At 34.1% G+C, this 12,613-nt stretch overlaps 2 protein-coding genes across 5 annotated transcripts; one reads left to right on the top strand and one right to left on the bottom strand.

The window, feature by feature from the left end:
• The first annotated feature begins 333 nt into the window (after positions 1 to 333).
• LOC142225554 (uncharacterized) lies at positions 334 to 10,099 on the top strand. 3 transcript variants are annotated; one of them, XM_075295337.1, is made up of 4 exons: positions 334 to 466; positions 2,623 to 2,730; positions 9,305 to 9,464; positions 9,522 to 10,099. In XM_075295337.1, exons 1-4 carry the CDS (start codon positions 440 to 442, stop codon positions 9,632 to 9,634), a joined length of 408 nt encoding a protein of 135 aa, XP_075151452.1. In that variant the 5' UTR covers positions 334 to 439; the 3' UTR covers positions 9,635 to 10,099. The 3 variants fall into 3 exon arrangements, with proteins under 3 accessions (XP_075151452.1, XP_075151453.1, XP_075151454.1); XM_075295338.1 differs by having other exon boundaries at positions 450 to 470; XM_075295339.1 differs by lacking the exons at positions 334 to 466; positions 2,623 to 2,730 and adding an exon at positions 6,429 to 6,596.
• On the bottom strand, positions 3,352 to 6,280 carry LOC142225553 (uncharacterized). Of its 2 annotated transcripts, XM_075295336.1 has the most exons (5): positions 5,944 to 6,280; positions 5,789 to 5,871; positions 4,690 to 5,727; positions 4,449 to 4,622; positions 3,352 to 4,394 (listed from the first exon to the last, which is right to left on the bottom strand). In XM_075295336.1, exons 2-3 carry the CDS (start codon positions 5,853 to 5,855, stop codon positions 4,859 to 4,861), a joined length of 936 nt encoding a protein of 311 aa, XP_075151451.1. In that variant the 5' UTR covers positions 5,856 to 5,871; positions 5,944 to 6,280; the 3' UTR covers positions 3,352 to 4,394; positions 4,449 to 4,622; positions 4,690 to 4,858. The 2 variants fall into 2 exon arrangements, with proteins under 2 accessions (XP_075151451.1, XP_075151450.1); XM_075295335.1 differs by having other exon boundaries at positions 5,789 to 6,279.
• Positions 10,100 to 12,613: the final 2,514 nt, after the last annotated feature.

The raw sequence follows: 12,613 nt of genomic DNA, 5'->3' as shown, positions 1-12,613 counted from the left end.
GTTATTTTTAACAATTCTAATTGGTTGCACTTGTAATGTTTCTGGAAACTTTTTCTTGTCGATAAGCCACTCATTTTTCATTGGTCAGCTTCTTAATGTTTGGAAGAATGTAGCATCCAAAGATTTTAGTTTTCTGCAAAGAGATTTAAATTTAGTGACTTCTCTAAAGTGTTGATTTAATTTTTCATATTGACGTACCAATTATTATAAATTATTGGAAGCAGTTCAAGTTAATTGTCCACCATTTTTTCATTGGTCAGCTTTTTAATGTTTTCAAGAACGTAGAATCCATAATTTTAGTTTTCTGCAATGAGATATATATTTAGTGACTTCCCTGCCAGCATTTCAAGGTTTGTTTTCATCGCTATCCTTTTCACGGACGCCCAACAGAAACGTTTGTCAAGATAATTCGCGATAATTCGAAAATTACAAAAACAAAATGTTTACAATCGTAATGGCGACTCATGTATGTATGTTTTCAGCACTGTCATTCCAGTAACTGTTATGTTCCCATTAATGTAATAAAGTATTTGTTTAGTGTTTCGATTTCATAGTGCACGATTTCTTTTATAAACGATTTCTTTTATAAACCAAAACCAACTGTAAGTATATTGTGAATATTGAAGTGTTTATTTTATACAAGTATAAGCAAAGAAAGCAATCTGGTGATATTTTAAACTAAAATTACAAAATTTGTGGTGTGCGTGTTCCAAAGAATAAAATTAAAAGAAATATCTTCCAGATGGAATTTACCTTTTCACCGTATTGTGTTCAAAGGTATTTTATTAAGTGCCAATTGTTCATGGAAACAAAAGTTATAAAAAGTAAAAGACTAAAAATACAGCTTATAACATGAACTGATACACATCCAATACTTTCCCTTGTTTTATAAGTTAACACAAATTAAAAAGTTTGCATATTTCTTGTTGTTGTTATTTCATCAATTTCATGTAATACGCTTTGGTACATCAGCTTGTAGCCAGATCAAGGAACTCGGTGACTAAGGTGGGTGTGTCCAGAGCGATCTGGCGGTAAGTCGGGTTGGTTTAGCAGTACAAGAGAAAAGAAAACCTGCCAGCGTTCTGGCAGGTTTTTATGTTATTCCACTGCGTATCACTAGTTTGCGGTGTCCACACTGGCGCTGTATAGTTTACCACTGACCGGCCAATTGCCTTATAGGTAGCATAGTAAATTCAGTCTCTCTTTTGTTGGAGGTTTGGTCAATGGTGTGGCAGTAAGGACCTAAGGTTAATTTCATTTACATTTGACTTGACCCATAACAAGTTGTAGTAATCACACTTAATACTAGCCATGATAACATTTAAAAGATATCAGTTTATCATAACATACCTGATCCCTCACCAACCTTTTTTAATAGTCCCATAGAAAAGGACCTATAACCTAAAATTTTGTAAATTAATAGTAATTTTGTTTTACTTAGAGCATGTGTTAAACCCTTTTCGTTTTAAGGCTTTCGTTGTTGTTAATAAAGTCAATAGATGGACAAAATTTCTAGTTTTTAAAATGTTTAAAAACCTAAAAACTAACTATATTGCAGTTCTCTAATAAAGGGTGATTCTTTTGAGGTTAGGATTTTCATGCATTAGTATTTGACAGATCACGTGGGATTTCAGACATGGTGTCAAAGAGAAAGATGCTCAGTATGCTTTGACATTTCATCATGAATAGACTTACTAACGAGCAACGCTTGCAAATCATTGAATTTTATTACCAAAATCAGTGTTCGGTTCGAAATGTGTTTCGCGCTTTACGTCCGATTTATGGTCTACATAATCGACCAAGTGAGCAAACAATTAATGCGATTGTGACCAAGTTTCGCACTCAGTTTACTTTATTGGACATTAAACCAACCACACGAATGCGTACAGTGCGTACAGAAGAGAATATTGCGTCTGTTTCTGAGAGTGTTGCTGAAGACCGTGAAATGTCGAAAGATGCTGTTGGACGCAACGTTACGGTGAATGGCGATCGCTATCGTTCGATGCTAACAAACTTTTTGTTGCCAAAAATGGAAGAACTGAACTTGGTTGACATGTGGTTTCAACAAGATGGCGCTACATGCCACACAGCTCGCGATTCTATGGCCATTTTGAGGGAAAACTTCGGAGAACAATTCATCTCAAGAAATGGACCGGTAAGTTGGCCACCAAGATCATGCGATTTGACGCCTTTAGACTATTTTTTGTGGGGCTACGTCAAGTCTAAAGTCTACAGAAATAAGCCAGCAACTATTCCAGCTTTGGAAGACAACATTTCCGAAGAAATTCGGGCTATTCCGGCCGAAATGCTCGAAAAAGTTGCCCAAAATTGGACTTTCCGAATGGACCACCTAAGACGCAGCCGCGGTCAACATTTAAATGAAATTATCTTCAAAAAGTAAATGTCATGGACCAATCTAACGTTTCAAATAAAGAACCGATGAGATTTTGCAAATTTTATGCGTTTTTTTTTTAAAAAAAAGTTATCAAGCTCTTAACAAATCACCCTTTATAATTAAAATACTCTGAATGCGACTAGCCAACAAAATGTTTGCAAAAATTTTGCTTGCTGTTATAACTTAATTTGAGAAAGTTTTTAACAAATTGTTTTCTTATATTACAGATTAAGTTGTTCGCTTCATCCAAACTAAAGCATATTTTAGCGCAATTTCCTTGTTGTCATAACTTTATTAAAATATTAAATTCGAAAGCCGTTAATTTTACACAATTGGTAAGTACGATGTTTTTCATTTAGATTTTGTAAAGACTTAAGGTGTGTATTAAGGTCGAATTTAGCCGCTAAAAGCAAAAATAAATCTATAAAACAGAATAACATAACTTGTTTTTCAAATTTGATAATAACTTCAAGGTGAATGATATGAGGAAAAATTGATTTAGCGCGATAAAGCGAACGTAATACCTGCCTTTAAGTTGAACATGTTTGTATTCATGTATGTATGTATATATACATACCTATGAATATTGACAGTGGCAGCGAGAAGATATCAAATTTTTTTGCCCAAAATGCAAGAGTTTGGCAAGCATGGCATGTGGTTTAAACAAGACGTTATATATATAACAAGACGATATATATATCGTCTTGTTTAAACCACATGTCATGCTTGTTAAGCTCTTGCATTTTGGGTAAAAAAATTGGATATCTTCTCGCTGCCACTGCCAATATTCATAGGTATGTCCTGGCATTTGTAGCTTTTGCAATATGTCTGGTATTGTTTTCACTCCAAAATCGAAAATTTACATGTTCGTTGACGAAAAATGAGCTTTGTGCTGAACACAAATTTGAACTTCCTTACTTACTTTAATGAAGGTCGACATATAAAAAGTTAGTAAATTAATTTTCCATTTATACATATATATTAAAAAATTATAAGTTTCATAAAACACGTGAAATTTGTTATTTTGCAAGTTGCGGTAGCTTGGATTACCAAATACTATTTACAAAGTAATACATTAAAGCATCAACATTGGGATTCGTATTTAGGTAAGGTGTGTGTGTAAAGTACATTATATATAATTTAACAGAGATATATCAACTTAAAAAGTATAGAAAATATTAATTGTATAATTAAGGAAGCATTTCGATTAATAAACGAATAACTAAAATCTATATAATTTATTATTATTATTATTATGCATTAAAGTTCAAGTTTTCAATTCCGCCAAAATTAATCTATCAAAATAAGCAATGAAGCAAGAAACCAACATAAAACTATTCATTAGCCTGGTAGGATCTAATACGCCAATTATATTCGACCAATTATACAATTATATTGTGCCCTTATTTTACTAGGCTATGCCATCAAATGCATACTTGAACAAAGTAAATAAAAATAGGATTTGCGAAAGATTCGAGGCATCCAAAGAGTGAGAGTTACGATGTATGACCGTAGCCGCTGGGGGATTGTTTGTTGCAATTGTTGGCCACATTTGTTATGGCCGGTATGCACCTCTAACGAAAAATTTCATTCCCATAAGAAATGCATTGCTATTTATGCTAACGAAATTTTCGGTAGCGTTCAATTTCGTAAGCTGGTACGCACCTCTAATGAAAATAACAGGGTTGTCAAAAGCATATTTTGGCAGCAAACATTTAATTTATTACAATCATTGTGTGCGTAAAAGTTTTAAAAGTTCTGTAAATAATAAACAATTTATTTGAGGAATATTTGGAACATATATTAACAATTTTTAAAAGCGATTAGCTGGTTTAAAATTTGTGTACACAGCCCTGTTTGTTTGTTGTAGACTTAAATAAATTTTTGCTACCGAAAATTTCGCTAGAGGTGCATACCGGCCTTTAGGCATAACATTCGATTGCTGTTGTATGTCATTAGCATAAATAGTGCGTAATGTAGAATCAATTGAAGTCGTGAACTGTTAAAAGCAAAAAAAAATTAGTTTATAAAATCAAAATATTTTTACATTTACTTTTCTAAAGATGGTCTTTCTTTTGCAGTTTTTATGCGTTGAGAACCGTAGCCCGCTTGCGGTGGCTGCTGGTGTTGGACTTTAGCTATAGATGATTCATCTTTATTTTCATTATGAATACGGTTGCGATCATTGGGGGTGTTTTGCAAAATTTGACTGGGACAAGAGCCGGACCTGAAGATGTAACAAAAAGAAAAATTAAAGATTGTAATATTAACTTTATATGGGTAGAGAAAGTTACCTAACATGCACTGGAGTAATTGTTGATGTGAGTTGTTGTGTTCCGCTTTGTGATTGTTGGTGTTGCTGCTGCGTAGGTTTACTTGTGTTTGCTGTGGAATGCTGAAACAGCCACTATTGCTGCCCCTGGCGAGTTTGATCTTGATTTTATGTGCGTTAAAAAGTTTTTTTCAATCCCGCCGAAGCGGATGATGTTGATGTCGATGATGATGATGAGGATGAAATACAACCTGTAGTTGTTGGCTTCTCTTTGAGGGCTTCTTTATCCGTGTTTCCTTTGAAGACAAATTTTGTTGTGGAATGTTTGAATTTCCAGTGCTTGCCCCCATATGATGTGGTGGTAGATCAGGCGGCAATGCTTGGGGAGGTGTTAAATTTGCCAAGGTAAGACGGGCGTTTATATTCTCCAAATCGTGACGCATTGAAGATGAATAATTTGATTGTTGTTGTAGTGTTGGATTACCGCTAAATGTGTGATTACTCATTTGCATATGGCTTGATATGGTGGCACAATTTGCAGGTGGAATTAACTTCCAACTATGCATTAGTTGCTGTTGATCCCTGGCTCTTAAGGGTGTCACATAGTTTCCCGGAAATATTCCACTCACATCTTTCCAATTCTTGCCTTTAAAGCAGCCATCCAAACATCTTTCAGTTACCATATAAACACAACCTTTTTTCAATTCCAATTCATCGTTCTTTCGTGGTTTGTATGGGTACAAAGCCAAATAGCCCCAAGGCAAAGAAGGTGGGATGTTCTGTTGCACACACAAAACATTATGGCGCGGTGTTGATGCCGCAGTGTTTGATGCCTGCTGAGATTGATTTTGTTGCGGCGAAGTGTTTTGACTAATGTTAGCAGCTGATAAATGATGTTGTTGCTCTTGGGCTGCTGTAGTTTGACCTGTAGCCATTGAAGTACTTGGTCCCATTTCGGGTTCAAAGTCATTTGGAACACTTAAGATTTCAGCTGAATGTCGATTTGTGCTTTGCATAATATTTAAGGCACTGCCATTATTTAATAAAGCATTTAGTGAACCTAATGAAAGAAATGGAAGCTTGTTAGATAAAATTTCTTCTAAGCCTTGGTGTCAACTTACCTGTACATAATTGATGGGAAAATTTCCTTCCACACCAACTTTCAATTGACCAACATTTTAACCGCATACATTGGGGAACAGACCTACTTATTAAATTTAACCATCGACAAATTTTCATAACTTTTGCTTCCTCCTTTCTTTCGTAAATATCATACCGAAATCCAAATAAATACTTTCATACATGTTTGAACCAAACATAATCAAAGAAGAAGACGTGAAATGGGCATGTTGTTATTCTTTTTTCTCAAGAACCAGAGATTAGCCCCATACATGTTCGATAAGTAGTTACAACTTTTTTTCGGTTTCTCTTTTAATTTTGCATTCGTAACAAAATCTAATTCGCTTATTTTAGCAATTTGTTTAACTTTTAAAAGAACCAAAACACTTTATGAAACATTTTATTAATAATTTAGTGCAATCAACACAGAAATTTTCGGGAACTTTCGAGAAAATAGCAAAATAAAAATTGTCTACATCAAACCAGTAAGTTCGAAGTGCTTCTCCTACAAGTATGGGGCTAATCTCTGGTTCTTGTCACTAACACTATCAAAGCCCAATTCATGTCTTCCTCTTTGATTGTCTTTGGTTTGAACATGAACTCATGCACCTATCGGCAAGAAAGAACAAGCGATATGTACTTCTTGGGAAATAGATAATCTTTGGGCAACACCGCCAGTGAAACAAAACACGAAACGTACGTCAGTTGTTTAAATCAACACAGATACTCCAAATGGGATTTGGAGTATGCCTATTTCCCTATAAACACGGGAATTCCAACTCCAAAGGGCTACAACAACAACACAGATGGGTAAAAATCACATTTTAAATAGAAACAGTCGTTTTCAACTGACATGTCCACAATTTATTTATTAACGGCAAGATTCTCATCCTCCGATTAATATTTAATCGGAAGATAGACCACTGGTTACTATTTTTTTTTTTTTGTATGGGATTTTATCGACACGATAAATAATAATAAGACATTGAGAAACTGGACCTAAGTATTTATTATACCCTCCACCATAGGATGGGGGTACATTAACTTTGTCAATCCGTTTGTAACACATCGAAATATTGCTCTAAGACCTCATAAAGTATATATATTCTGGGTCGAGGTGAAAAAATCGATCTGATCATGTCCGTCCGTCTGTTGAAATCACGCTAACTTCCGAACGAAACAAGCTATCGACTTGAAACTTGGCACAAGTAGTTGTTATTGATGTAGGTCGGATGTTATTGAAAATGGGCCATAGCGCACCACGTTTACGTATAGCCCACATACAAACGGACCCCTAAATTTGGCTTTCGGAGCCTCTACGAGAAGCAAATTTCATCCGATCCGGCTGAAATTTGGTACTTTACTTTTAGTTAATTTTTTCTTCTATGAGAGGATGTAATTTCGTCAATTGCAGTTAAAAAGTACAACAGGCCATTAAAATTTCCTGGTTTTAACAACGCTTTGTGGAAATTTCAAAAAGTGGAGTAAAATTTAGTTCAATTTTCGTGCGAGGTAGTTCATTCTTCCTATAAAACAGCTCACTTTTTTTTCTGTGCAGTAAATTTTGTCAATATGTTATTTCTAGCAAAATCGATTGTCCCGACCTGGGAGCTCGGATACCTCTCTCCTCCCGACACTTCCAATTTGTTCGTTAAACCTACTAAAAGAGTTCGATGACCAACTTCTATTAGATGAGGACGTTAAGTAGTACCTTCAAAAAAATTTCAACGAATTAGATTTAACTTAAATTTAATTCATAAAATTGTTGATTTTAGTTACATTTCGCCAAATGAGGGAAAATTTTCCTTAATTGAATTGCATGAACTAAAAATCAGAAAAATTTCAATAAAAATTAAGTACTCAATTGCACTACATTTCACATTCGCACAAAGGAGTTCATACATTTTTGAAAATTATGGAATTTAATTTAAATTTTGCATTTTAAAATCCAATTTCTGCTTCGAAATATGACATTTTCTAAAACAAAAGAAAACACAGTGTTAAGGTGAGTATTAAGTTTGAGTTGAGCCACTGAAATCGGTTACTTTTCTCTAATATTACATTGTATTTACTGATTCGTTTTCGATTTTAGCGGCTAAACTCGAACTTAAACTCGAAAATGTTGGTATTTTGACCCTTTTTACCTAAATCAGAAAAACATATATGTACATGGAAGCTATATCTAAATCCAAACCGATTTCAGTCAAATTTGGCACACATAGTTACAAAGCTAATTCTACTCCCTGTGCAAAAATTCAAATTAATCGGAGAAAAAAAATTGTCTCTGTTGTCATATGACTGAAAATCGTGTGAAAGCTATATATGGGAGCTATATCTAAATCTGAACCGATTTCAATAAAATTTAGCACACTTGACTTAACTATTAATTGTACTCCTAGTGCAAAATTTCAACCAAATTGCGGTAAAATTCTGGCTTCTAGGTCCGTATAAATGCATATCGGGCGAAAGATATATATGGGAGCTATATCTAAATCTGAACCGATTTCAATCAAATTTTGCACTCGTGACTATACTACCAATTGTACTCCTGTGCAAATTTCAACCAAATTGGGGTAAAACACTGGCTTTAATGGCCGTATAAGTTCATATGGGACGAAAGATATATATGGGAGTTATATCTAACTCTGAACCGATTTCAAAAAAAATTGGCACACTAGACTATACTACCAATTGTACTCCTAGTGCAAAATTTCAACCAAATTGGGGTAAAACTCTGGCTTCTAAGCCGCATAAGTTCATATTGGACGAAATATATATATGGGAGTTATATCTAAATCTGAACCGATTTCAAAAAAAAAATTGGCACACTAGACTATACTACCAATTGTACTCCTAGTGCAAAATTTCAACCAAATTGGGGTAAAACTCTGTCTTCTAAGCCGCATAAGTTCATATCGGACGAAATATATATATGAGAGCTATATCTAAATCTGAACCGATTTCAATAAAATTTTGCACATTTCACTATACTACCGATTGTACTCCTAGTGCAAAATTTCAACCAAATTGGGGTAAAACTCTTACTTCTAGGGCCGTATAAGTGCATATCGGGCGAAATATATATATGGGAGCTATATCTAAATCTGAACCGATTCCTTCCAAAATCAATAGGGTTCTATTCTGACCAAAAACACATACTTGTGCCAAATTTGAAGTCGATTGGGCTTAAACTGCGACCTAATCCTTTGATTACAAAAATGTGTTCACGGATAGACGGACATGGCTATATCGACTCAGAAGCCCACCCTAAGCATTTTTGTCAACGACGCCATGTGTCTATCTCGTCTCCTTCTGGGTGTTGCAAACATATGCACTAACTTATAATACCCTGTTCCACAGTGTGGCGCAGGGTATAAAAATTTAAATTTGTTTAATCATATCATGTGGAATTGCTAAAATATTTTAGTAAAACTTTTCTACTATAAACCTACATTCTCTTTTTAGGTGTAGTTTTTGTAGCGATAATATTAATTTATTTAATATTTATGCATTTTCAGAAAAATTTAATACAACGTGTTGGGGGAAGTGATATGCCTTCCTTTATGCGAGCCGCAATTAAATCTGTGATAAGCGACAAACTAGCAGTAAATCTAACATGGCGTGGAACGCCAACTAAACCAAGTATACAAAATTTCGTTTCATTCAAAATAATTAAAGGTTTGTTGATTACTCTTTTTACTTAAAAACGTACTAATGTTTTGCTTTCTTACTTAGATATCTGCAACTTAAAATATACACATTGTACAATCACGGACATCAACAGAGTATGTCAGCAGCATGTTTTTCATGCGAGAGATCGCTTAATTAGCCGTAAAAACAAAAATTAAAGCAAATTTTTCAAAACGTCGAATCATGGTCCATCAATACAACGATAAATTCGTTTTTAAAAATTATATACATTTCAATAAAAATCTCATTATCATATTATATGCTACAGCCTTAACGTGAGTATTAAGTTCGAGTTTAGCCGTTCTGCCATTAGCCATTTTGTCAAATGACTTTTCTTTAATAACCAATTTTAAAGAATATAAACTTTACGAAAAGTTGTTTTGGACTGTTCCCCATCAAGTTATAATAAGATTTGCATCTAATAGTTATAACTTTATTATTTTTTACTGATTTGCTTTTGATTTTAGCGGCTAAACTTGAACTTAATACCCATATTTAGAAGAAATCTAAAAGTACAAATAATATTTAATTTAAGTACTGGTACACCGTTATGTTCAATGTGAGTTTATTCGTATAAATTGCAATAAATCTATTTTTATTCAAATTAATAAAAATCAAAACAATCGTTTTACTTGACCATAACGACTCCTTTTCAATTCCCCTAAAATTCACTTTTTAGACCCTTTTTAAACTCACCTAAACGATCCTTTCTAGCGGACCTTGTCTAACACTTTGAAGGGACTCCTGTTGGCGTCGTTATAAATTGATTAAAAAAGACACCTAATAATTGCACTCATGCGAAACCTTTTTGTAGTAACTTTTACGTGGAACAACTTCTCAATAGTGACGGCGCTTTTCCGACGAGTTTTTGATATCGTATACGATTGTTTTCGACGTGGTGGAGATTCCCAGAAGTGTCCATCACATTTTGGCGCCCAGCAACGTGGGACAGTAGTATGGTTCTAACTTGCTACGCTGTGCAAGTCTATATCATTTGAATTCTAAATAAAAAGGTATTAGTCTGTATAAGGCATTCGAACCATTTACTGTCTACCTTAAGGAAGTGGAGTCTTAAATTTTTGCCACTTGGCATGGTTTTCGTAAACCCACTTTCTCCCATGTTTGACTATACTAGATATGTTTGTAAGTCCCGGGAAACAAGTGTCTTTTGTTATACCAGTGTAGCGACATACATTGATAGATATTCATACATGGCTAACTATTTAACTTTTGACTATGTATAACTAATATAGTAAGTCATAATTAAATAATTAATTTTGTTTTGATTATTTGCTACTATATTTTTATACATAGATTGATGGTTAAAGTAGTTAACAATATATGTTTATATGTTTTGTAATTTGTGAAGCCAAATTCTTTAAATTGTTTTTATAAAGAAACTATAAAACAGATAACAAATCATTATATAAAAAATAATCACAAGAGAAAGATACAAAAAGTAATATGATTATAGTTTCTGAAAATTCTAGGATATGGAATTATTTATTTTAATGATTTAATACATATAAAATGAATTTGAGAATAAAATATGAACAATTTCTTATATACTAAACTGTGGGAAATTGGTCAAAAACATATTTAAATAAAAATAAAAAAATAATAAAATAAATAAATGTTCCAAATTCGTTGAATATTTTGCGCCACTTCTCAATCAGTCAGCTACAAAAACACCTCAATCCGAATAATCCTTGGATTATCTGAAAAGAGAAAAATTTTTAGAAAATTTTGAAGTTTGATTTTTTGTAAAATTAATCATATAACCCAAAAAGTAAAAAAAGAAAAGAAACAATTGTAAAAAAAAAAACCAAAAACGTCTACGAATTCTAAAAGTTGAAAATAGTTGGTTAAACAAAAATTAAAACAAAATCTTATTGGGCCACTTTTACCGGTATTTTCGATTAACGTGAAAAAACGTTTTCTTTTAATTTTCAATTTGAAATTTACGTTAAACTTCGTTACTTTCATTATCAATACAAAGTGAGAATTTTGAGTTATACGTAATGAAGCTTAGATCAAAATCGGCCAGTGATACCATGTCGAACATGACGAGAACTACGACAACAAATACAACAACAACTACTGCTACTGTGACTGCAACGAAAGCCACTGCAACCACCACTGTTACGACGTTTACTACAACTGCTACTACATCGGCAAATGCTACCACTGGATTAGACATTGATCAAAACTTAACATTGGGTCCTAATAGTTTTTCGTCTACAGGGAGTGATAGTACGTTTCCATCTCCCACGTTCAGTAGCCTTACGGCGATTGGAATTAGAAATGATTTTCAATCACAAAATCGTGAAATGACAAATTCCCAATCAGTACCACAAAATTCAAACGGACTGTCAATTCAGGATTATGTTGCAGCCTCAGTAGGTGCTGCACAGGCAGGTTCGATGAGGAAAATGCAGGAAAGTCTTATGAGATTAATACCAGAAATAGTAAGGGAGACCATAAGGTCTGAACGAGCATTGTCAGAATCGGACAGGAATCAGGCAGATCCAATATCGGCGAACAATGTTCCACCACAACAAGTACGAGGACGAAATCAGCAGATTTCGAATGCACCAATAACGCATACTCCTCAACAACAACATAATTTGCCACCGAGTAATTTTCCTCAGTGGTCACATAATGCTAGTTACCGAGGGGTTAATAGGACACCACAACAGGGACTAGGGCAAAGTCAACAAATTCGTAATCCGTCGAATACTAACACATTTCAACAACAGCAACATAATTTGCCACCACCTCCCGTTTCTACCAATTTCCGAACTGATAATAACCAGAACTACCAATTTCCATCTGATAGATTTAGTTATCCACCACCACCGATTTCTAATCACTGTCAGTCGAACCATAACCAGAACTATCAATTTCCAACAAATGGACCTATTTATCCACCACCACCTCAACAAAATGTCATTTCATCTTCTGCCTTTGGATTTGTCCCAAGGACACAAAATACCATTGATATTGATAAATGGGGAATACAATTTGACGGCAGTAATAAATCAGATAGCGTAGAAGATTTTTTGTTTCGGGTGGAAACTATCAGAGCTGATACTGATTGCCCATGGCCGGTCCTTATGAAAGGTTTTCACCGGTTG

The sequence above is a fragment of the Haematobia irritans genome, chromosome 2 (genome assembly GCF_050003625.1).
Source record: "Haematobia irritans isolate KBUSLIRL chromosome 2, ASM5000362v1, whole genome shotgun sequence".
In the NCBI taxonomy this organism is placed as follows: Eukaryota; Metazoa; Arthropoda; class Insecta; order Diptera; family Muscidae; genus Haematobia; species Haematobia irritans.
This window is presented reverse-complemented; position numbering and strand designations above follow the sequence as displayed.

Bases quoted from the DNA above. Each gene is read 5' to 3' on its own strand.
- LOC142225554 (XM_075295337.1), top strand. From the start codon at position 440: ATGTTTACAATCGTAATGGCGACTCAT. The intron at 467-2,622 runs GTATGTATGTTT...CTTATATTACAG, and splicing joins CAATCGTAATGGCGACTCAT to ATTAAGTTGTTCGCTTCATC. The intron at 2,731-9,304 runs GTAAGTACGATG...ATGCATTTTCAG, and splicing joins CCGTTAATTTTACACAATTG to AAAAATTTAATACAACGTGT.
- LOC142225553 (XM_075295335.1), bottom strand. From the start codon at position 5,906: ATGAAAATTTGTCGATGGTTAAATTTAATAAGTAGGTCTGTTCCCCAA. The intron at 5,728-5,788 runs GTAAGTTGACAC...TTCTTTCATTAG, and splicing joins TTCCCATCAATTATGTACAG to GTTCACTAAATGCTTTATTA.